Source organism: Topomyia yanbarensis, chromosome 3 (assembly GCF_030247195.1).
Source record: "Topomyia yanbarensis strain Yona2022 chromosome 3, ASM3024719v1, whole genome shotgun sequence".
Classification (NCBI taxonomy): domain Eukaryota; kingdom Metazoa; phylum Arthropoda; class Insecta; order Diptera; family Culicidae; genus Topomyia; species Topomyia yanbarensis.
The window spans coordinates 398459945-398484648 of record NC_080672.1 but is presented as its reverse complement, the minus strand read 5'-3'; the positions used below and the strand labels follow the sequence as shown (position 1 = coordinate 398484648).

General features: G+C 41.0%; 2 protein-coding genes across 2 annotated transcripts in view; both read left to right on the top strand.

The window, feature by feature from the left end:
• Positions 1-14948, top strand: part of LOC131694124 (uncharacterized) — a 52154-nt gene extending 37206 nt beyond the window's left edge. The window contains exons 2-9 of the mRNA XM_058982560.1: positions 3895-3982; positions 4068-4164; positions 4229-4381; positions 4742-5776; positions 5835-6075; positions 13114-13319; positions 13386-13510; positions 13576-14948. Of these exons, the coding sequence (XP_058838543.1) occupies positions 3902-3982; positions 4068-4164; positions 4229-4381; positions 4742-5776; positions 5835-6075; positions 13114-13319; positions 13386-13510; positions 13576-13779 (2142 nt within the window). The 5' untranslated portion in view covers positions 3895-3901 and the 3' untranslated portion in view covers positions 13780-14948. The remainder of the gene's footprint in view (positions 1-3894; positions 3983-4067; positions 4165-4228; positions 4382-4741; positions 5777-5834; positions 6076-13113; positions 13320-13385; positions 13511-13575) is intronic.
• A 289-nt stretch (positions 14949-15237) lies between these two features.
• On the top strand, positions 15238-16763 carry LOC131694125 (phospholipid scramblase 4). Its single transcript, XM_058982561.1, has 5 exons — positions 15238-15556; positions 15624-15680; positions 15739-15885; positions 15952-16484; positions 16549-16763. Exons 1-5 carry the CDS (start codon positions 15433-15435, stop codon positions 16579-16581), a joined length of 894 nt encoding a protein of 297 aa, XP_058838544.1. The 5' UTR covers positions 15238-15432; the 3' UTR covers positions 16582-16763.
• Positions 16764-24704: the final 7941 nt, after the last annotated feature.

The following is a 24704-nucleotide window of genomic DNA, read 5'->3' as shown; positions in this document are numbered from 1 at the left end:
AGGAACTTAATCACGATGTTCATGATATCAATAGCTTAGTCTCAATTATCGTAATTTCTCTTTGCCTTATTCTGGTATTTTATTCTTGAGTTTACCATCGTATGTTTCTTGCAAAATTAAATGACTCATGATCATAGTTTCAGGAGCTCAATCACGATTTTTATATGTACTTTTTCTTTGCTTTTTCGTGATGTTGTGTTCTATCGGATTTTTCACACGGAGTAAGACGACAATATGAAGTCAAGAACCACTTCATGAAGCAAAAATGGATCCATGAATAGTCTGAACTCTACTCTATTCTATTCTATACTAACCCTTACACAGCCAGCATTAAAAAGCATCCTGGAAAACACTGCAGTTATTCTGTAGTGTTTTTCTTGTCAATATAAATATTCGAAGCATATTTTTAATATGTCTCAAATATTAAAACGACCAGACCTACTGTGCAGAGTTGAATTTGAAATGTTTCAAAATTAGACGGCAATTAAATTATTCATTTGATGAATAATTCAATTAACGAATGGTTTAAATCTTAAAAGAGGAAGAAACGAGGACAACCATACCGACCGCTTCAATAAAAAGGGGATATAATAAATCGTTGGGAGTGACTGGGCTAAGAAGGTCAATGTCACTCCTTTGGTCCTTTGGGATGGGACAGATATATTTATACCTAGCCATAGCTAATAAGCCTAGGTTAAAGCGGCTTTACTCGCTGTTATTATTGACTAGAACTAATTGAGATTGCAAAACGTTCATTAGAACAGCATGTTTGGAAATAACATGATGAGCCATATCGTGCAATCTATATTGATTACTACATGCTGATTATTACTGACGCCGACCACGTCCGAATGCACATCTTCTGGGAAAGGAAGAAATGTTAGTCCGGTATATTTCGCTGCTGGAGACCGAGAAATCCTCTGTATTTTCACATATATCACGGGAAGGGGAGAGTTGTTAGTAAGTGTGCCAATAGTGTGATGATAATTCCTCTGGGCAGCCGACTGCCAAGCATTTGGGAAATGTATCAGTTGTCGTATTAATCTGATTGGCCAAATAATCAACTTTAACTCCGGACAGCCGACTATGAGACGCATTGCTTATGTTTTAATAAAACGGAATAGTTCACTGTTGTATCTCGTGACAAATTTTTCGTGGTTCGTAGACAATGCTAATTTTACCCGACGATCGTTTGAATAAAAAGCGGAATCTTATACAACAGGTCTTTGTGCGCGTCTTACTTTTTTATCGTGTCAGGTAGCATTTTTATAGATAGTTGAAATTGCACATGTACAATGGTTTAGTAGCAAGAGGGACTACGAAATCAAATTAATAACATAAATCAAATTAGCTCAGTACATTTATTGTATTTCATCATTGTTTAATAATGATGAAAAAGTTTCAAAACTACTAGAATAAATAAAATTGTTTCAAATTAACAAATTCAATAAAATGAAAAGATGAATAAATCAAATAAAATAAAAGAATGAATTTAAAAATAAATAAATAAAGTAAACAAAATAAATAAAATGAATCAAGTAATTAATATAAATAAAATAAACACAACATAAATTAAATAATACGAATAAAATCAATTAAATGAATAAAATGCACAAAATGAATAAACTGATCAGAATGAATCAAAAGAACGAAACCAATAAAAGACTCAAATGAACAAAAAGAATGAAAAGAATGCTGAATGCATTTTAAGTTTGCAAAAAGAATACTGATAGATTAAATTGAAATGATCAAATATTTAAAATTACGTTGCGTAAGCACGGTATACTTCGTAGATTGCAAACTGATGACTCTCATTTCCAACCAGCCTACTTGAGGAGCATTATTAGGGAATAACAATTGATCCATTCCAAGCGAGAATTTCGCCTGAGAACCACTATTGCGGGCCACGACCATCTTTACCGTAACTTGGGATATGAGAAAGGAAGTGTTGATGTGGTACTTACTTAACGGAAGGCACCGACTCAGTGACACTCCCGTAAGTACCACGGATTGGGTTATGGGTGGGTTGTTAGTCAGAATTCGCGTCAAGCAAGCGATGCGACTGAGAATATGTTTTCGTGCATAAAAAGTTTGAATAGTTTATTGACTGTAGGATACGAAAATACGCCGCTACACGCAAAAGTATCCATGCTCTACGGAATTTCCTAAAAATATGGTACAATCGTTCGTAAAACGGCCGATTGCGTCAAAGCACATGGCGTGCTCCCCATCCCATTTATGTCACAATTTGCCATAGCTCTTCCCCCTAATAGCGTAGTAGAATCTATAAATGGTCCTTCATAAGTATTATAACAAGCACATTGAGACCTGTAACTTGAAATTTTCCACCTCGTTCGAGTCAACGTTGCGATATTACAATGAGGACTCTCGTCCAATAGAAAAGAAATATCGTTGCTGCGTTCCTAAACGATATTGCCATCATGCACGAATCAATCACCCCCGTCTCCAAATAGTACGTATTTATTCTTAGCTCAGTATAATTGACTGACCATTTAATGGACTAAAAGTAAACCATTAAACAATAAAACATTTCTTCTCCGTGTTGAAATGATTGCCGATTGGTAATTGGTTTTGATTTGTTCTTGCGAATTGTCAATTCTCAACGCTCATACATAATTCAAAAGTCATCATTCACTCAGACATGATCATGCGTATTTCTCAGGCGCATTAAAGACCCGGTGGATTCGTTTTCTAACTGGTAAAATAAACACTAAACAAACAAATAAATTAGTTTTCTCAGTCTAAAAAAATGTCAGCTCGATTGGCATCAACTGGCGGATACGTGTTCACTTACAACGCTATCAAATCAAAGAACATTTAAAGTTACATACGACAAAATGTGTGCAATTTAGGATATAACGAAATGCAGACTGCTTAATTATTTGCATTAAAAAAAGATCGGAAAAAAATTGTTGCATAACCAAGGTGGTTCATTTTCAAAGATAGCACTGCTGTTGAATCACTTTATAAAAATAGGTGATAAGGACGAAAATAGCTGACCACCGCCGGCGGTTTCTAAATGATGTGAGCTTGATGGTGAATCGGGAAGAATTGATCAGAAACCCGTTCACGAAATTTGTGAAATAGTTCACGAGCAAATATCAAGATTGTTCTGATTTTTTGAACAGCCACTAAAACATACCATGATTAAAAAGTAATGAATCATGAATCAGTTCACGTGTTCTTATATCTATTAATAAAATCACGAATCAACATTTTATGAATAATGTTCATAATGTTGTAAACTAGCTCACGGGCAGAAAAACGAATTTTCAATGCATTCAATGAGCTTTCCTGTTTTTTTTCCAATGCGTTAATTCATAAAGGTACATGGAAAAATCTAATCGGATGCAAAAACACTAAATGATGTTGTTGAAAACCGGCACTCCCAAACGAAATCAAACGTGTGGGAAGCATTTATTGTTATTTTAATGGGTCAACATGGAAACGTGGGTATTAAAATAGAAAAAAGGAGGAGTGAATTAAATGTCACGAACTCTGGTTCATTAGTCTTAATGCCTATACATTTCAAGAGAATCGGATAAAATATAATGTCTTCTAAGGTGTAAAATGAAGACCAGCATTTTTCAGCAGAATAAAGGACCGTGTTTTAGTCTCTAGCTCAAAAGTGAGGGGGAAAATATGGCCTGTCCGTGTCAAACATGTCACCGAATATAAAGTTCAACACTATCAAACCGATTGGAAAATTTCGAAAGTACTACAAATTACTGCACACTATAATAATAACCAGGATTTGCTCGTCCCGACTCTACGCCTGATTATCGCCAAATCGAGGCCAAATTACTGGAAATAAAATATAATTTACAACATAGATATTGAATAGTATCCCTCATTTGCCCTTTTCAATTACAGACACAGCATGGCTCTATTGATCTACAGCTCATTGGTGCTTTACGTGGGAGTGGCATTGGCCTCCCAACATTCTCCCTACTCCCTCCAGGTCGGTCCAACTTTTCTTCAATAATTCATTGAATTTAGCACTTTATTTTCCCGTTTGCTTTCGTGTATTCAAATCTCCCACGCAGGCTGCCGTCGATGCTCTCCATCGTCGCGAAGCTCAGCTAGCACTGCGAGAAGAAGGCAACGGTGAACCCCTGGATGACGAAGGATACTGGCTGGAAGGTAAGAATTTCAATTATTTCATCTGACGGAGGCACGAATTAAAATTCTTCTCACTTACTTATAGCGGGTGACGATCTGCCAGCATATCGACCCAATCGACAGCGGTTGAACAAAATCCTGGCCAACTATCTGCGGCGGGATGATGACACGGAGGATGAACCGTATGACCCGTACGATCTGGAAGCCCGCAAGCGGTCTATTTTCCGTGAAAGGGATGGTACGCTTCAAATGTTAATGCTATCCAATCTACAAAGTTGCGGCTTTTCTCAAGGAAAATAAATTTTCACAATCACGCTTCCAGCAATGCACCATTCATTCATTAAACTTTCTTGGTCAATTGAACAGTTCATAACATTTTTTTAGTTGCTCTTATTTCTACCGAGAAGGCTGTTAATTTTCAATCGTCCGATTAGTGAGTGAAGCCATGTGGAACCTCTTCCCGCATTTCCAGATCTTTCCAACACGTAGTCTCTCAGCAAAACCACAAACACGGCGAAGCAGAAACCACAACGCTCACGACTACAACAGAAACTAATTGCTACCCATCACAATCAATACTATATTTCTTTTATTCCAGCACTCGCCGAATTACCGTCCTATCCAACCGCATTCAGAGAGCGTGACCTAGGAAAATCTTACCAACGCCCGGACATGTCGACGGACTTCCTGAAGGAGATTGACCGCCAAGCCAACATCGAACGAGAGGAAAAATATCTCGACCAACTGCGGCAGCTGTGGGAGAAATATCAGCAACAGGAGAACGAAATAGAACAGGAACTGTTCGAAGAGGATCGTGCCGGTGGCGGTGAAGAGCCGCCATACTACAACAAGCGGCAGGGCTATCCGATTGCATCCCAATCGGGCGTAGCTGCAATGTACTACGGACCACCGATGGAGGAAAAAAAGCGAACAATGCCGATGCTGCCATGGTTACCGGCTTCCCGTAAAAAGCGATTCCCTGTTGCCAAACGATCGCCAAAACCGGAAACTAGTGCTTCGGGAACAGATGAGAAGGTAGCCAAAGATCTGAAAGCTTTGTTTGAGAACCCCGAGGAGAAAAAGAAGCGTTCGACTGAGCCCGAAATGAAGGAAAAGTCTGAAAAGGAGAACGAAACCAAGGCACCTGTAAAACGAGAAGCCAGTGGGGAGCACGGTCGGGATGACCACGAGGGACACAGTTCAGAGGAAAGTCACGAGCATGACCACGATCACGAGCATGACCATGATCATGTCCATGAACACGACCATGACCACGATCATGACCACGAGCGTGAATCTAGTGAAGAATTCGAAGGAGAAGATGAGGACAAAAAGAAGCGATCGGTGAAGAAGCGATCTAACCTTGAGGTTGTGAAAGAAGATCAAATTATACCAGGAGATATCGGAGAATTCAAAGCGAAAAAATCGATTCAATGGAACAAGTACTTCGGGATAGATCGGAGGAAAAAGAGTGTCAGTGCAGGTTTCCCACTGAGCTTCTACAAAACGTATGAAGACGAGCGAAAGAAGAAAAATTTAAGCCAGGAAAAGCTGGAAAATATGGATCGTAAATTAAAAACCATCGAGGATTTGATACTGGATCAGACGGTCAAGTACACCGGTGATCATGAAGGTAATTCGCTTTTATTTAATACTGATTTTCCCACCGTTCAATTACATTTTGATTTCAGGTGGACTCATCGAGCCCCAGGACTTGCAGAAAATGAAGGATAAGGTTGTATCCCGACTGGCAACGGCATACAGCATCGAGAAGATGCGACACACCTTGGATCGGCTGAAGGAATCGGTCGGTGATGAGTCGGACGATGCACCAAAGAACAACGAGATCGACACCGACAAGCGGGATGACAAGAAGGAGAAGGCAAAACGGGTAGCGGTGAAGAAGGAGAAGGCAGAATACGATCATAGCCAGTAAATATTGTGTGCAATTGCTACTCATTTGTATATAACTCAAAGTTAATCTTCGCCACCCGTTTGCTCGACTATTTCGCCTCTGTCACAAAGAGCAGTATGACACTCCGAAAGCATATTGATTGCATAATTGTAGGCTCATTTTTCTGACTTATTGAAAAATGTCTTGAAATGATACAAAGGCGAAGATTGAAGCAAACAAAACATATAGAGAGTCATATGGGATTTTAAAAGTGACGAAGTTTAAACACATGCAGCAGACATAACACTTGAAAACAATTCTTCGACCGCTGTAACGGTTATTTTAAATACTTATTTAGTTCTACAAAATGACGACACAAATGAACCCGTGATGAATGAAGTTGATGTTTGATAATTCTCGATGGTTTGTTTATATGGGAGTTACATGAGTTCGAATGCAACGGATGCTCATCTGTAGAACTCACGATACTCTAACATAAACAAATCACCGAAACATAAACAAATCACAAAGTTCATCAGGATTAATTTATGAGGTTATGTTAGGTTGGTGTAAAATCCAATTTAGTTGGACTGTCGTTACTTATGAGATGTTAACGTTTTAAAATTTTAGCTAATTTTGCCACTATTTAAGATGATTTAAAATGTAGGGAGTCTTTACCTGCGAAGTGCGGGAGGCCCGGCCATCACCCGGGTTAGTACCTGTAAACTCAAGCCCGATCACCCACATGTACCACTATTAGAAAGATTTACAGCCCAGAAGCACCCAGCAAACAGTTCAGCACTCAACATCAGTGTCAAACTAATCCCTGTCAATACGTGAACAACGGTACCCTCACCGAAGATCTACAGGCTCGAAAAAAATGTGTATGGCGAAAACACGAGCCCCTGCTTCCCCGTGCTGGCCGCTGCCAGTGCGGAAGACCCGACCTCTCCCCGGGTAAGCTCGTACGATACACTCAGTTCGGAACTGTCTGCTATTTGTATATACCTCGCCGGTACTCCCAACAATGCCGTTGGAGGCTACAGAAACACCTCCCCGATCCACCAAAAAATCTTGGGCAAAATAGAATCCAGAAGAGAAGGTGGTACAGTGGACATGAACCAGCCCCCGTCTTACCTCCACTCTACCGCCTCTAACATCAAACCAACGACACTGGCCATCCAGTGGAACACAAATAATCTGCGAAGATGCCTTGGTGACCTGCAAAGGACCATTGCTAAGACTCAGCCCATCAGTCTGGCTTTGCAGGTGACACACATCCGGGATCAGACGAACCCGGCATCGTGGTTGGGCACTACGATGTCTTTGGATACCGAACTAATAGCCACCGCCCGAAGGATCGAATATCCAGTTCAGTTCACCGTCATATCCATGTATATTCCCAGCGGAACTTGGAATGTGGGTTGCAAACTTAAGCGGCTCATCGACCAAGTTGAGACCCCTTTCATCATTATGGGAGAAGTAAATGGGCACCATACGATGTGGGGCTCACGTCTGTGCATAGGGCAGGAAACGACATCGCCGGAGTAGTCGAAAACAACGATGGCAGTTCACCATTTATCAGCCGACAGACGGAATCCGCCATCGACATCAATATCTGCTCGGAAGGCGACCCAAGCAACAGTGAGCACTTCCCTATCCAGGTTACGTACGCCCAGACGCCAACTGCAACAAACCGTGGAGGGCGGTGATCCCGCTACGAAGAAACCATCGTCGACCTTATAAATCGGGACGAGTCATGCACTCCGGACGAACTCACCAAAATCTTCAATCGGGCTGCTGGCTCTGGTGCCCAGAAGTGAAGAGAGCTACCACAGAACGCCGAACTGCACTACGAGCACTGAAGAAGACTTCTTTGGACGACCAACATCGAAACCAGTGAGCTGATGACTTCAGAAAGGTCAGAAACGAGGTCAGGAAAGCTATAGAAGAGGCAAAAAACACCAGCTGAACCCATAATCCCTCGAAACAAGGTCCTAGCATGCGTCAAAATTGTTAGTGGTAGTGAACAAAGACAACCTATAAAACATGGTATGGATGACGTAGACGCTGCCATTCGCTGAAGAAACTGTCACACATACGAGCACAGAGGCAGTATTCGTTTTGACGATTCCTTTATAAGTACCTTGAGCTGGACCAGATTCTTGGAAGTTGTATCTCCAGACTCTTCGACTTCAGAGCTCTGGCGGAGAGTTAATGCTCTAGCGGAAAGCGGCGGCACAGTGGCTACGCGATTGCCGTTAACGTGTGCACACCGCTGCGTTCCTGCGAATTAAGCAAAGGGCTGGGCCCGTTCGGTTTGAACCTGATGCAGGTCAGGTATACAACCAGTTCTTGTCGGATTGGATGACGTTGGTTACCCTCTAATTCGACATTCCCCGCCAGCAGACAAGTGGGCGATTTTACACAGTATTTGGAGCGACGATGCCCGTTTCATGGAAGGAAGCCCTAGTAATGCCTATCCCAAAGCGATGTCAGGGGAACAGAATGCCAGATGATTTCCGCCCAATCAGTTTACTCCACTGCTTTGCCAAGACGATGGAGCAATGGCCAGCGGACGGTTGATGGACCTACTGGAGGAACGCAATCTTCTGGATCATCGCCAGTTCGCATTCCGACGTGGGACAGGAACCGGTGCCTACCTCGCCAGTTCTGGAGAGGTGGTACGGCAATCTACAACCGACGGCCTGCATGCCGACATCGCGATATTCGACGTTGCGAAGGCATACCTCGACAAACATGTCAAATGGTCCTAAGTGCAAATGACAGCCTCTCTTTGTTTACTTTCTCTGTCGATTATTACGGCGTCATCTTGAAACTTTTAAATATTGTTTCAAGATATACCAAAAAATTTTGATTTCGACTAGCTTATTCTGCTAAAAGTTGAGTAGCAAACGTTAAACTGTCGAGTTATTAGCGAAAGAAAAAGTAAACAAAGAGAAATTTGCACTTAGGACCATTTGATATGTTTGGCCAGATATAATACCGTGTGACGTCACAGAATACTGCAACAGCTAGCCGACCGGAGGATCAGTCGGTTGTAACATGGCACCCGCTAAAAGCGTGATTACACCTACAATCAGCTCCCGGCACAAGTGCTGCAATCGTCGCACTGCATTGAATATTAGCCAGGCGCTAATCCACAGCAAGATATTCTACTGGGTTGAGCTGACGTCCTGCAATATGGAAGGGTTCATCAACAATTTAAGCCCCCTATACCACGGAACAATTCGCGCTACCTCTGGTCTGCTGCCCAGTTCGCCTGCTAAGGCAGCCTGTATGGAAGCCGGGGCTCTCAACCTTCTTTGGGCTACTGTACTCATCATCGCTAGAAGATCATTGGGACTTTTAGAATATCCAGACATGAATCTGCCACCGACCCGCTTACACCGAGCTCGTGACCGGAATTGGCACGCCCGCGGACCCAACCTGGACACAAGTCTGTCTGCATAACTGAGAGCCGGCGCAGCTGGTAGTAAAGCCAAAGCCAAATACAACCGACTGATGGCCAATAGAAGGAAGCGGAATAGGGGAAGGGTTATTCTTCCACCTATCGGCACCATACTCGGTTTTCTCAGCCGAGGCGTCAACTATCGCACTCGCCATGGTCCAGAAACTGGAAGATACACCCGTCGTTTTGCAGTCGGATTCTTTGGCAGTCATCTCCGCCCTTGAGTCGGGAAAATTCCGTCAACCCTTCATGCAGGCAATCGAGGCCGTATATGACCCACTCACAACAATTTACTAGGTCCCCGGCGCTGCAGCATCGACGGCAACGAAAGGGCCGACCGCTTGGTGGTCAGAAGGAGATATTTGTAAACATGCTCACTGAACTGTCACATTTTTTCTTTGGTGTCACATGTCTACACTGTGATACACTGAATCAAAACGTTACATTGTATGAAATACAGCTAAACTAATCAACTAAACTTCGAGTTGACTAAATTGGGTCATTAAATGAAAAAAAAAACTTTTTTTATTACATACATCGATAAAGCTGATTTTCGTGATCACAACAATGTTTTTTCCAACTCAGGAAACGTGATAATAAAATTAAAATTTAGAATAAAGCAATATGTTGACAGTCTTGATTTGACACTATCAGAAGCATTTGACATATCGAATTTCACGACAAATGATGCCCTGTCAGAAAAAATGAATGCATGCTTTCCCGCAGGGTTATTTTTATTTGACATAAACACCATCCAATTCATATAGTTTTTTTTTCATTTTGGGTGTTGTCTTGATAGGCCAGATGTAAACAACCGCAGTTTTCCTTGTTCCCAAAAAAAAATCGTTTTTACGTATCACAACGAATTTTTTTTTTTTTGAAATAATGTTATATGATGTACATTGGACCTAAAATTTATCGAATGGAATGGAAAACTATATATAGCTTAATGACCCAATTGCCGGCCTTTCATTTAACTCCTTCTAACAGATTCTGTATCATCACCTAGTCCACCTTGTTCACCGCAAAGCAGGGAACGCTGTCTAGCAAGTATTTCGCATCTAACACCAGCTGGACCGGACCTGATTATCACGGTTAAACAACAATAAATAATACCTTTTACAAATATGTCAACGACTAGTACACGAGACATGCGAAACCGCTTACCCTATATTCTCTTTTTGGGGTGAAGTAACCAAAAAACGGGGTCCAAAGCACTGGACCGATGCGAGATGTTGGGTACGCGCAAAATATATGTGATTTGACAACCACAGCCTGCCGCAAAGCACTAGTTTGCCCATGGTTGCCACTATTTTTCAAAGAATATCTGGCAGATCAACTAGAAATGTCTGGAAAAATCTGTCACTTAAAAGCGACCTCAAAGTCATCAATATTTATCAATCGATTTTTGATATATTTTGGAATCTATGCCCCAAATTTCCAAAATGTGTATGCAAACACTTCTTATATTTAAAAATCAGGCAGAATGAGAGGTTTGTCTTTTTGTCTGGAAGCCGCAAAAAAATCTTGCTGTGCCAGATAAATCTGGCATAATGGCATCCCTGAGTTTGCCTTAAACTGCTTCTCGCTACCAACAGTTTGGTCTTCTTTGTGGAACGGGAGCACTGCTTGTACCTCACAGATACCTTGCGCCCTACTACTGTCACCGTACCTTTTGCTGTATGTGCGTACCTTGGCATAACGCCCCTGATTCCGACAGCTATCAAGTTGCATCATCCTAAAACTAAAACGTTCCTTCCGACCATTAAGATCATTAAAATAAGGTTGTTCACTAAAACTTATTTTTCGCGCAGTTTTACCGTTTATTCCGCGACCGAAATCCAATAACAGCTTCTACTGATCCGTCTGTACTCTCGCCGTCATTCTTCAACTAACTCGACGTGCGAACAATTCGTATGCGCAAGCAAAATTTTAATGCGTTCTCGTGCTTGAACATCATTTTGATAACTGAAGAGCAAATGTCAAAATCAAAAATAGTCTTCATTTGTAAGTGGCAGTTTGGCCACTACTCGGGTTCTTGTTTGCCCAGCGGACCCTTCTTGTCAGGTCGGCCTAGGTGCTTCTATCAGAACTTCGGATTTTCGTAAAACAACAAAAAGGTAAACAGTAAATCTGCTGCTGCAGCTGCTCTGGACACTTTACGCTGCTTGTCGATCTGCTGCTGTTGACGGTTTCGCCCGACCGGTCGGTACTACAACGGCCGAGTTATCCCGAAATGGCTGGTCCGGCAGCGATCCTTGACAATTAGCTTTGCTCTTTTGTTGGAACGTCCATGGCGACGGGGCGATAATCGCCGGGTCCACACACTCTCCGTGAATGGTCCAAGAAGGCACCGCACCTGATTTACCTCAGGGAGAACCCTTATCCGCCCTGCTTCGTTCACCTTGTCGATTAACTGTGGAGGAGAGCTAGGCTCGTTCGGCTGATCATCCACAGTGAGAACGATACTGGTGTTACCTGTGTCCATTTTATTTAGCCGGGAAAGCGAGTAGCTTCTTGGTGGTTAGCTTCCCGTTTCGACGACCCTACACCAGACCTTTTTGCGAATGCCACACACATCCACACCTTTTCACGGATTTAACTTGCCATCGCACTACACTTCTATTACGATGACGGGAAATTGTCCCGAAAAAAGAAATAATCTCGAACGTCTTCTTGGCTGTGGTCCGTCACATTCTCATTTTTTAGGATGGCCGTCTTTTGCAATACACCAAAACAAACACCAAAGAACCATCGCCGCATAGTTGTCATACCCGATGCGCACCTATTGAAGCTAGAGGAGAGCGGCGTCCTAGCTAAGCCGTATGTTATTTATACACAAATGTCAAACAAAAATTACTACACTTATCTAGACCAACAAAATCGTCCACAAAAACTAAAACAAACAAAACTTACAAGTAAAAATCAACGATCATAAGGGCCAGTGAGTATTTTGTTACGTAAACAATACACTCTACTAAGTGTATACCAAAAAATAGGTATATTACGCACCCGATGCTAAATTGTTACCCTGACGGGTCAAACATTCCCGGTCAGCGTGGCAAGCAGAAAGTTAGAAAAAGTTGAGCAAAGCGAAATTGATGCTGGCAGAGTTTCTGCGAGCATTTTGCGCGATTTGTTCGTGAATTCTGGCAACGAATTCGCTCAAGTACAACAACCGTTTCTGACAGAAGCGGTTAAACTATCCGATGCGGCTCACTTTTATCCACAATCGAGCCAGAAATGTACGGTCAAGATCTCTACACGCTTCCTGCCACATCTTTGTCAGATGTTTTGCTCGATTCTTGCTAAATTCTACCAGGTAGGAATTGCCAGGATCTTTGCACAGTTTATGTCCGAGTTATGCAGGGTTTAGCTCGGTTCCTGTCAAAATTTGCCAGAAAACGCGAGCGAAACCGAATTCGCCCTAGCTCAACTAACCCGACAGGATACGCGCAGAAATCTGATAGGGCTGCCAAACCAAGATATACAGACAACAAAATAAGGATTTTTAATAACTCAATTAAAAGAAAAGCATCAAGTTTAAGTCGACGAAAATTTGAACACAATTGAGAATCTTAATTTCATCACATCTTTTTCTCAGGCATTCCATGGAACCAGGTGAAAAGGTAGCCCACGACGAGGTGGAAAACGATCTGGATGAATTAGACGATGATAAGAAAAAGAAGAAGCGCGTTACAAAGCGGTATCAGGAGATCTTCAGGAACGACGTACCCGAGTTTGAGGAAGAATTAGGTGCCGGTCATTACGCGCCGACAAATGATGGCTATGGTCGTAGTCTAACCGTGGGTAAGTGTAAAATATCCATCTGAGCGCAACGACAAAAGTACCTAGTACTAAAACACTCATCCGCAGAGTCGAACGAGTGCCCGCTGTTGGACGCTCTGGAGCGTAGGTGTCGAGGAGTTGACATTTTAAGTGGTGACATCTATCAAGAACTATTGCCGGCTTGTGGGGTCCATCAGCTGTGTTATTTATGTGTAAGTTTCTCGCGCTAGTCATGTTTTAATGTTGAGGATATGAGGAAGCATTTTAATTTCCACAGGGTACCGCTCAAACAGTTTGCGACTTCCAGTACCTAGCAGAAGCGGATGCAATCTGTGAAGGTCAACCGAACTGTCAGTCCACGGCACGATCAGCACTGATGATTTTGCGTGGATTCCCAGGTCCCCAGCTGGGACCACGTGAGTGTGCCAAAAATCCCTGCCTATACCGGGCGATGGTCGAGGTTGGAGTCAGCGGATTATAAGCGAGGACACCAACCAAAGCGCACTAGCGCCGCCGAAGGGACTGAATGCAGTAAGCGAAGCACTCAATTGCATCGCACTTTGAATTTTGTTAACTTCAATGATCTCTAGCAACTAACAGCATCTGTGTTGAATAATTGTAAATGAATAACCGGGACTTTGGACGACGTCCAATGGTTCGCCTTTGCTCTGACGTTGGTCGGAATGTGTTGTTTTTAAATCGCGCATATCGAGCAAAATCTAATCTCCATACATGTTTGTCTTAAAGGATCTAAACTAACAGCCAAAATAAGAAAGTGAACCAACAATCGATGTTGCGGGAATGTAATTTACATATTGTACTTATGTTGTGAAGCTTTGAAACTGGTGCAAGGTTGGCTTGCCCATTTTAGCGCTTATATTTGTTGTCTCGACGAGAACAGCCACTGTTAACAAAGAGATTATTTCTATTCTTGTAATACACGTACAGTTTCGCAAAAGTACTTCTATATTTTGTATTAAAACGTTATATACATAATGTATTATCTGTAAGAAATCTACTATTGTGTATATTGTACAACATTCCAATAATTTTCAAGGAAAAATAAGTGTAATTTATCGCTGTACTGAAACAGTAGGTATTGATGTATTATGCACAGCTGAAAAATCGCATAAGTTTTATTCCATTAAACAAACATTATTACTTTATCAACTGAACATATACAAAAATAAATAAATCTGACAATAAATTAAAAAAAAAACAGACAAACGTCAAACGAAGCGAGACAAAAACTACACGGAAAAAGTGCAGCTAATTTGAAATAAACAAAACATACCTGTGTTTAAACCTTAGTTTCAAGAGTTTCAACGAAAAGTGAATAAAACAACAACTGAATATTTAATACGTGTAGAATCCTGCAATCCAAAGCAACATGAAATTTAACAAAAAAAATGTGACAACACTTTGTGGCGCAACTTCAAAGGTGTATTCGTGAAAGAAACCCTGTGTTAGTAATATAACCATCACTACTTGGATTTTAGGTACGATAAATATGTAGTGCAGAAAAATTGAAACGAATCTATATCTATATTATATACAAATCACACATACATTTAACGATACCAAAATAAATAAAATGTAAAGCATAATGAAATAAAAGCAGTATTTGTTGAAACTAAACAAACACATCTATGCCATGGTATTTTCAATTGAGCTGTCCTTTCATATCGATAAACACTTGAACGCGCCATCGAATTTTGGCCATCCCCTTCAGCTCTACTCCGCGACTGTTGATGACAAATAGCCTGTTCTGGCTCTTCAACGATAGCTGAGGTAAAAACAAACCGAGCTGATAGCGATTTTTGATAAGATAAAAAATGGTTTCTGAAATTTGGACGTGCCTGTTTAATGCCGTGCCGATCGTTTGTCACACTTTCAATGTTCAAATCGCTAAACAATAACTGTTCATATTTTTTGTAGATAATATGTATTTTGTACTTAAATATGCTCTAGATGAGATATCGGCTTCATACCATTGCCGATCTATTCGAAAAGCTTTACGCTTCCCACACGGCAGCACTTGTTACTGGCACTCAACACTGTTACTTCAGTGCCATTACGATAAGACCGCCAGCCACACCATCGTTCCACCGAATGGGCTATCGACCGTTCGAAAATGTCTCAGCCAAATCCCACTCAACACTACCAGGAGCATGACAACCCCACGTTCGATCTGAGCTGGGACTACGGATATGACGCCGAACTGCGCGTCGCGCCTCAGAACAATGTGGTCCCCGTAGGCACGCCCCTGAGCCGTTTCCAAAGAAAACTTGTCAATGCATAACATTTTCGTTTCTACAATTTCAGTGCACGCAGGAGAAACCCGAATCATCACCGCGCAACCTCAACAACGAGATAACGGTCGTAAGTTAAATTGTTTTCTAATCAGTTCGTGTCCAATTAGTCACATTGAAATTTGCAGAGACTTTTCAAATAGCCGTCACTCCAGATACGCCAATAAGATCAATAAATAGCCCATTCTTGACACCCTTCAACCCAAGATCCGGCCTGGACTTCCTGTACGGACTTGCATCCGTGTACGTCGAGCAGACCTATGAACTCAACGAATGTAAGTTGATCCTCCAAACATTACATCGAAACACAGCACTCAATCTCTCAATCCACCATCCCGTAGTTCTATCGGCGGTTTCGTCCGAAAACCGATACACCGTGCGCGGACCTTCCAATGAAGCACTGTACGGCGTATCGGAGAGCTCCGACCCGAACGATCGCTGCTGGGGTTCCCTAAGGCCCTTTCAGCTGTCGATCGTCGATCGCAACAATCAGGAGGTGATACTGCTGAAGAAGAACCTCGGTTGTGGGATCTTTTGCTGCTTCTGCAAGAACCAGTTCCTGGAGCTGTGGGCAACGCCGGGGAATCTGATCGGCTGTATCCAGCAAGATTACGGAATACTGTCTAGGGAGATTATTCTAATGAACGGGGATTTGAACACCATGTTTCGAATTCCGATTTCGCTGCAAAATGCAATCCGCATGCCGAGTGAGGCACACTTCGTAGTGATGGACCGAGATATGCGGAACCAGAAAGGTACCATTACCAGGGCATGGAACGTGAGCAGTTCGTCGTATACGAATAATATTTATTTCACGGAACCGGAACTCGACGTGCGACTGAAGGCGTTATTTTTGGGAGCTGCTTTTCTATTGGTAAGCTGACTGTTCATCCTCGATAGATTCAGCTGGAAATTCACATTTTGGGATATCATTTCAGGAATACATTTACTTTCAATCAAAATGCTGCTGATGATGGAACACGATTGAAACATAACGAAATTTGACGGCATATCCTCTTCTATCATATGAAGAAAGTTGCAGGCTCAACTTACAAGCACCACCACAACGCCGCTATTGACATTATTTCTCAACGTATGCAATCCGCATCATTACACTTGGAAATAAAATTGTATGTACCTCCACCCAAAGCACGATGCGTATAACTTACATGCAAAAACTATCCTTGGGTACGAAAGTATCCTTGTTGGCTTCGTACCACTCCTGGACAACATTTTAATAGTGACACGAAGCTAGATCCGGCCAGAAGATGGCAGAGACCTCGTGTTGCTTCAATAAAGAAAGCAGATGTTTTTGTAGACACTCCTTGACGTAGATCTCCCTATTTACCGTCCCGGTAGCCACGAACGGCGCATTCCATTTGCCCCGTGAACAGATCGCTTGCCAAATCATGCATTTATTGGCAAACTTTGAAAACTGCTGCTTCCTTACTTCCTCCGAAACATCAAACTTTTGCTAGGCGGTGAAGAACAGTACCCTGGAAGATGCCGGAAGTTCGTCTTGACGTAACCCTAGTAACAATTGAGGCTTTAAGGTAGTTTTATAGCCCCTTATAAAACTTAGACTGCACTTGTAGCGTGCTATAAAACTTTATCCATGATGAGACAATGAGGTTTCATCATCATCTGGGTGTACAGCTTCCGGGTTCATCCACACCGTATTTTGCCGTTCGTCTCGATTTGGCGCCTTCTGCACTTTGTAGGTATACAGTCCCTCCCGGCTCTCTGAACATGGACTTGGACAGATTCAACTTTTTGGCCACATCCCTGACCGAAGCATTGTGATTAGGCTTGAACGCTTTCCTATACACTTGTGATTCTGATCACTAAATGAACAGCCATTCTGGCCGCATTGCTCCCTTCGTTCGATGCTCAAAGTTTAGTAGTAATGTTTAATCACACGACTCACCGTTGACTGCACGATTACGAGTTATTTTCCAAAGTCGTTGAGAGAGTTGAGGATTTCCCAAGTGCTTACGCAAAATCAATTCGTAACTTTGCTTTTCGAGTGACGCCATTTTTTTCAATTTTCGAGAAACATAGGGGAACATGGGGAGACTTGACCAAGCGCAAAATTCTATTTTTGGCTATGGCGTCTTCTATTCGATTCATAATTTTTTTTCAAAAATATTTTTATACTTGTTTCGATCCCTTAAGGAAATTTTGAAAGTTTGGAGTAAAAAATCCTTTCCTTGCAGAAAATATTACGTGATTAATAAATTTGCATTAAATGATGTAATTTTTTATCAAACTTTGTATGGACATATCTACTTGACTACTAATTACTATTAAAGGACTAATATACCATCTTAATCCTTGTGAAGCAGTGAAATGATTTTACATAAACTGGAATATTGGAATAGTTATTACTAGAATTCGCATGAAATTGAACGCAATAACTAATGATGGGGAGACTTGACCAAGTGGCGATCAGCTGAAGAAAGATACAAAATTCCTAATATTTATTATGCCTTGGTATCTACTGTTAATGTTAATCACGCCGCAAAACAAATCCCACCCCAAACATAAGTCTTTATATTTTATAATTTGTATGCAATGTTAGCAATAGTAGGACTGATTTCGTGACGTGTTAACATGCAATGCAAGCAGTACAGTTAATCCTTAAAAAGAAATGCATTTAAAAAAATCAAAATTTATCAAATGCAACTCTTTTATATTTTTTACTGCTACCTAAGGATCTCGACAATAGGGGAAAAATAATTACAGTATGTTTTATGTCATTATTTTTTGTTATGATTTTTCAAAATTCTCTCACGCCATGGTCAAGTCTCCCCGCAATGGGGAGACTTGACCAGAAAAAACGATCACAGAAAAACTTTTGTAACTTTTCAAAAATTAAATTAAAAATTTTGCAAAAAATCATGAAGACGCGCAATAACTTTGCGCATTATATCTGAATGATTTTTGGGGGATTGAAGGCTTTTTTAGAGATTTATGCAGTTTTAGCTGAAAACCTGGTCAAGTCTCCCCATGTTCCCCTACAGTAATAAAAATACAGTTCAGGTTTTCGATTGATTGACACCGGTGTAGTGGAGTGCACTGGAACTGCACCATTTTTGCACTTTCTAGCAGAAACTGGGTATGTTCCATTAACACTTCTGCTAGAAAGTGCAAAACCAGTGCACTCCACTACACCGGTGCACATCAATCGAAAATCTTAAGTGTAAACAATACACTCTAAACTGCTTCTACCCATACTTTAAAGAGAGGATTATTTTCTACAGCGTTTTTTCCGTGTTGCAATTTGATGTAGGACGCCCTTGATTACACCGCAGGAACTAACGCAATCCCACTTCTGCTAGAAAGTGCAAAACCAGTGCACTCCACTACACCGGTGCACATCAATCGAAAATCTCAAGTGTAAACAATACACTCTAAACTTTCAAGAGAGAATTATTTTCTACAGCGTTTTTTCCGTGTTGCAATTTGATGTAGGACGCCCTACAGTTCGGGTTTTCGATTGATTGACACCGGAGTAGTGGAGTGCACTGGAACTGCACCATTTTTGCACTTTCTAGCAGAAGTGCAGAAAACTGGGTATGTTCCATACACAGAAAACTTGCATTACCTAGCAGTAGGTAATTTTAAATATGTGCATCCCACTTCCTCCAACGAAAAACGAAAGAGAGGGAGTCCGAATTTACCCAAAAATAATGAGATATTCCCCAAAACCGACTAAACTTCATCCCATTAATTTTGAGTACAAAAATCATTCCCTCTCCCTCATCTTCCGGCAGTGAAATAAGGACAGCAAATTAAAATTACCTACTGGTAGGTAATGGATTTTAAGTGTGTAGACACTTTTGCTAGAAAATGCAAAACCAGTGCACTCCACTACACCGGTGCACATCAATCGAGAATCTCAAGTGTAAACAATACACTCTAAACTGCTTCTACCCAAACTTTCAAGAGAGGATTATTTTCTACAGTGTTTTTTCCGTGTTGTAATTTGATGTTGGACGCCCTTGATCGAGGGGCGACTCACTCTAGTATTTTCGATTCAGGCTAACGTATTGAGAGACGTATTTGTGTATTTTTCACGAAATGACATGTATTTTGTGTATTGATGAGTATTGGTTATTTCTTTCATAATTCATACGTATTAGCGCATTAAAAACGTATTTGTGTATTGTTCACGAAATGCAATGTATTATGCGTATTGGTGAATTATTTCATAATTTTAATGGATTAGTGTACTAAAACGTACATTTGTATGCACGCATTGTATTTTAGTTGAATAATCAATTGAAACCGAATGTTACTGAATTTTGACGTTTAAATGTTATTGTAGAATGCAAGTAGAATAATTTCATAAACGCAAATAATAAAATTAGTACAAATGAAATTACTAGTGATTTTTCAAGATTAACGAACAATTAAGCATTATGCCAAATTTTATTATTTAGAGAATTAGAATTTCTAATTAGGCTTACCCAATGGTAATTTTTGAGCAACGCGGTATTATATTTAATCACTGCAGTATTATCTAAATTTATTTCAAAAATTGAGATGGTTCTCAGTAAAATTGAGATGCTCCTAAGTAAAATCAGCCGAAATTCCTACTGGTTGTACTAGACTCGGTTGTGTCACTAGAGCCTGAATTCTGGCAGAATCCAGCCGGAATTCCAACTGGACTTAGAGTTATGGCTAAACTCATTCCTGCAAGTTGATCGGATGCGACTCGTAATTCGGATTCTTGTGTTTTGTATTATTTTGTATTATTTATAGAGGTTTTAGCCTTAGGGTCATTCGCCTCTTTTCTGGTTAGAGTAATCTCTTGTGGAAAAATCTCTAACCCTATGTGCGGGGTTGGGAATCGAACCCAGGTGAGCTGCGTACAATCTTGTGCTTTGCATTCTCAATTCATCGAGCGTTGGTTTCGATTCTATTCCCCCAACGAGTGTTGATTTATAATGCAACCTATATATCTAAACAAAATGATCCATCGCAATGTAAACTTCGAACTTGCAAGATTTTAGAGCTTCACTATTTAGTGTAAACATTAAACCATTGTTTATGTCGATAAAATGAGCGAATTCTTGATCAAAAATTTCCTACTGATGCTGGTAGGAAGTTTCGGATTTGCCTATGTTCACGTCCCCTGGGAGTATTTTCAAATGTACGGGATGTTTATTTCCATTAAAGATTATGGGATTGTTCCTCTGAATCAAACTAACAAGAATTCTGATTGATTTCTGCCTACTTGTCATTCTAATGATTCACCGATTCTGAGTCCGTTTGCTGGGAGTCCCAATTCCGAGAAAAGTAAACAATCTAGCTTGAAAAAAAAACATACGCTATGTCATAATAAGAAATACAACACAGTCCCTCAAGCCATAAACGTCAAAACGCAACAACAACAACAATAATAATAAGAAATATACTGAATTAGTTTCATTTGGCATGAAATTAATGTAATATTTGTATGGCTTGTATCAACAGTGTATTATTTGACGAATTGGATTGTTATCGACGCATTGAAAAATATTTCCGGTACTAACGTATTTTTGTGTATTAGTGTATTTTCGACGTATTATCGACGTATTGAAAAATTCTTCCAGAAGTAACGTATTTTAGTGCATTAGTGTATTTTCGGCGTATTAAATGTATTAAGGTGTATTGAAGCATTTCTCGTGTATTTTTTCAATTGGGTATTTTCAATTCACTTTGAATGGGGAGTGAATTGCCCCTCGCCCTTGATTACACCGCAGGAACTAATGCAATCCCATAATTGGGAATGTATCAATGAATTCAACGTTATCAGGGCATTGGCATTAAAATAACCGTGCACTAATACACACGCAAAGAACACCTACCACTCGTACACTTCGTGTGTATAAGTGCCCAGGTAACCAATAAGCATGCAAAATGCGTCTTAATGCCTACCTGATAAGCATTTAAGTCGTTTTAAATGCTATTTAAAAGTCGCTTTTGGCGAAATATACGGCTACTCTACTGCTGTGCCAAGAAAATGCTGTTTTACTGCTGTTGTGCATTCAGAATGCTGATTGCTGGCATGAAACTTTTAAACAGTTTTTTGAATGCTGATTAACAACAGATATGCATAAAGGATGCAAATATACTGCAAGAAGTATCCGAAATGCAAATTATATGCTATTTTACTGCATACACTAATGCTTGTTGGTTACCTGGGTGACTAGTACTTTAAAAATATGTGGCTAGTCGGACGGCTTGATGATACAGCGGGCCGAGGACCTCGACCAGTCCGTCTAGGTTGCGACAAATCAATTCGACGTTGAACCCGGTAGCTAGAGCCCATTGTCCGATCGCATTGACGGCGGCTTGAAGAGAGATCCAAGTACGGGGGAAAGTTTTTCCCAAGGTGACTAGGATGATGTCGTCCACGTAGACGAACAGGTAGACTCCTTTGGGTAGTGAATTGAAATTGAGTTCATCCTAACGAGGAATAGCGTTACTGCAAGCTCTGATCCTTGTGGGACTGTCTTGATCTCCCAGAATTCGTCGGAGAGTTCACCGCCGATGTATACCTGGAATCGCTGCTCCTTTAGGTAATTTTGAATGAAGGCTCCGAGATTTTCGAGCATGTCCCATCGGTGCAGCGCTCACACTGTATTGTAGGCTTTCGCCTCATCTAAGATGGCAATGTCGGCAATAAGTTTTTCGCCCTCGCTTTTTCAATCAGTTCCCCAGATGGATTCCTGTCCTGAGTTCTTTCCAGAAGGCAAGTTGGCGGTTATCTAGAAATTCCTTCTTCCACCCATGTAATCAGCCCAGCGGTTAACCATTTTCTCTAGAAACTTTGCGGTTTATGGTACGGAAGTCGCTCGGGACTCGTGTGCTTTTACTCTTTTTGATGATTGGCAATATGTATACAAGTTACCAGTCGTCTGGGAAAGTCTCATCTTCCCAAATCTTTTTGTAGGCGTCGAGAAGTGCCTTTTTCCCGCCTGGGGGTAGATGTCTTAACATTGGGTACCCTACTCTGTCAGGGCTAACCGATTTTCCACGGGCTGTCCTGAGGGCGGCAGCGAGTTCCATCCCGGAGAAGGGTTTGTTTTATTCCGCTGTAGAGTTTGGTGAAAAAGTGGTGAGGATTACTTCGAGATGTGTCTTGTGCCGGACGAAGACGACGTTCGCGGATGGCTATTGGAAATGACTGCCGATTCTGTTTGCGATTTCCCGTGGGTCGGTGATTGTTACATCGTTGATTGCCAGTGAAAAACCGTTTTGTCGCCGTGTATGCCGTTCAGGAAATTGGACCAACTGATTTCTTTTGCTTCTTGAATGGTTTTCCTAGCTAGATTGTGAAGTCTCCTGAGCTCGGCTGCTTATTTTTGTTTTAAACTAATCATTTAATTGAAACAATGTAATTATCATAATACAAACAAAATTTGTGGTTGCACTGGACGTACGAAAAGGTATTTCAAACAAACATTTTATTAAATTAGTTATAGGAGAGGCGTTTCGAGTTCCTCTCATCAAAATCCAACACTAACTTAGTGACAGAACAGGCTGAATCGACCGAAGTCAAAGAAGCGGTGTTTCTCACTACATTAATTAGTTATGGAATTTTGCGTTTCGACTTCTTCTCATCAGAATCCGACACAAACTTAGTTAACGGACTAAGCTAGCGCCACTAGCTCCAAAAAACAGAGACAAAATTTGTGTTCCTGAGAAAACCTCTAGTCAAGCGTGATGTCCTGCAAGAAAAGAAGCTTATTTTAAGCTGGTGAGAACTAATGGAATCGAAGCATTTGGTTTGGCTTAGCAGCCTAATGCAAGGTTCACTATGCTATATTTCTCGTTATTCTTTATTGGAGAAAAATTTTGATGAAAACTATTTTGTCTTCATTAAGGAGAAAATTGTTTAAAACCTTGCGCGCGAAAAGCACAAAACCTATCCAGCTTTTTACGTGCCATAATGGCGGTCAAAATTGCTCAGTTCGTAATACGTTTAATTGCCCTTTTTGACAATAATCGTTTACGTCAACCGCCCAGTAAGATTAAGTCATCCTACGTTAGTCCAATGCGTTGGATGTTTATTCAATGAACACCCGACATCTTCAACTGGGCGTTGCTGTCAAGCTGGCGTAAACTACAAACACTTTAGTGTATAAAGACTAGTGAAGTGTCAAAAATTGCAGCCAAACGGACTGTCAAAAAGTGCGGCCAGACGAGCATAATATTTCGAGAGGGGAAATACAAGAGGAAGGGTTTCGAAGCCCATGCAAAGCTTGTAGGAGCTTCTGTGATGCCATTTACATTACATTTGCTAGTTTTATTGTTTTTCTCTCCGCAAGTCTGTTATATAAAGTGTCTGTAGCATAAACGATTATTGTCAAAAAAGGGTTTAATTCACGCGTGTTTTTTGAAAAGGGCCAATAAGCATGCTGTCAAAATTCACTTTGAAAGGAAATTCCGGACAAACCATTAATCGCAGATTATAAGTCATAGCAGTAGACGACAGAGAAAACTTTTCTCTTTCATAAAATGTTAACATCCATTCTTGGCGAGTTACGGTTTGTCCGGAATTTACTCTCAAAGTGAATTTTGACAGCATGCTTATTGGCCGTTTACAAAAAACACGCGAGAATTGTCCTTTTTTGACAATAATTACAGTATTACTAAACTAAACTAAATTAGTAATGAAATTTGCGTTTCGACTTCGTCTCATCAGAATCCGACACTAATAGTTCTGATTAAGCTGATGAGAATTGTTGGAACTGAACTGAGCACTGGGTGGAATTTTCGACTTGCAATTCTCGACAAACATATGATTAGGCAACTTAAAAACCAACAGTCAAAATTCACTTTAGGGGAAACTTATGAACGAACCGTTAGTCGCCGTTGATAGCAAACAAAAGAGAAGTTTTTCTTTCGTTGACTGCTATGCACCGTACTTAGGTACCCTCTAAGAACGGTTGGTTTCAAAATCGTCCAATGAAGGACGTTCGCTGGGCCAATTTGGACAACGTCCAAATAACCGTTCAACAAACGTCCCTCGTTGGACCCGTGTTGAACGATTTTAAAACAATTTTTCGAACGTCTCGACAATTTTTTGGACGTAACAACG

Excerpts from the sequence above, each read along its gene's own strand:
- LOC131694125 (XM_058982561.1), top strand. The coding sequence starts at position 15,433 with ATGTCTCAGCCAAATCCCACTCAACACTACCAGGAGCATGACAACCCC. Across the intron at positions 15,886-15,951 it reads GACCTATGAACTCAACGAAT|TTCTATCGGCGGTTTCGTCC; the intron begins GTAAGTTGATCC and ends ACCATCCCGTAG. Across the intron at positions 16,485-16,548 it reads TGGGAGCTGCTTTTCTATTG|GAATACATTTACTTTCAATC; the intron begins GTAAGCTGACTG and ends ATATCATTTCAG.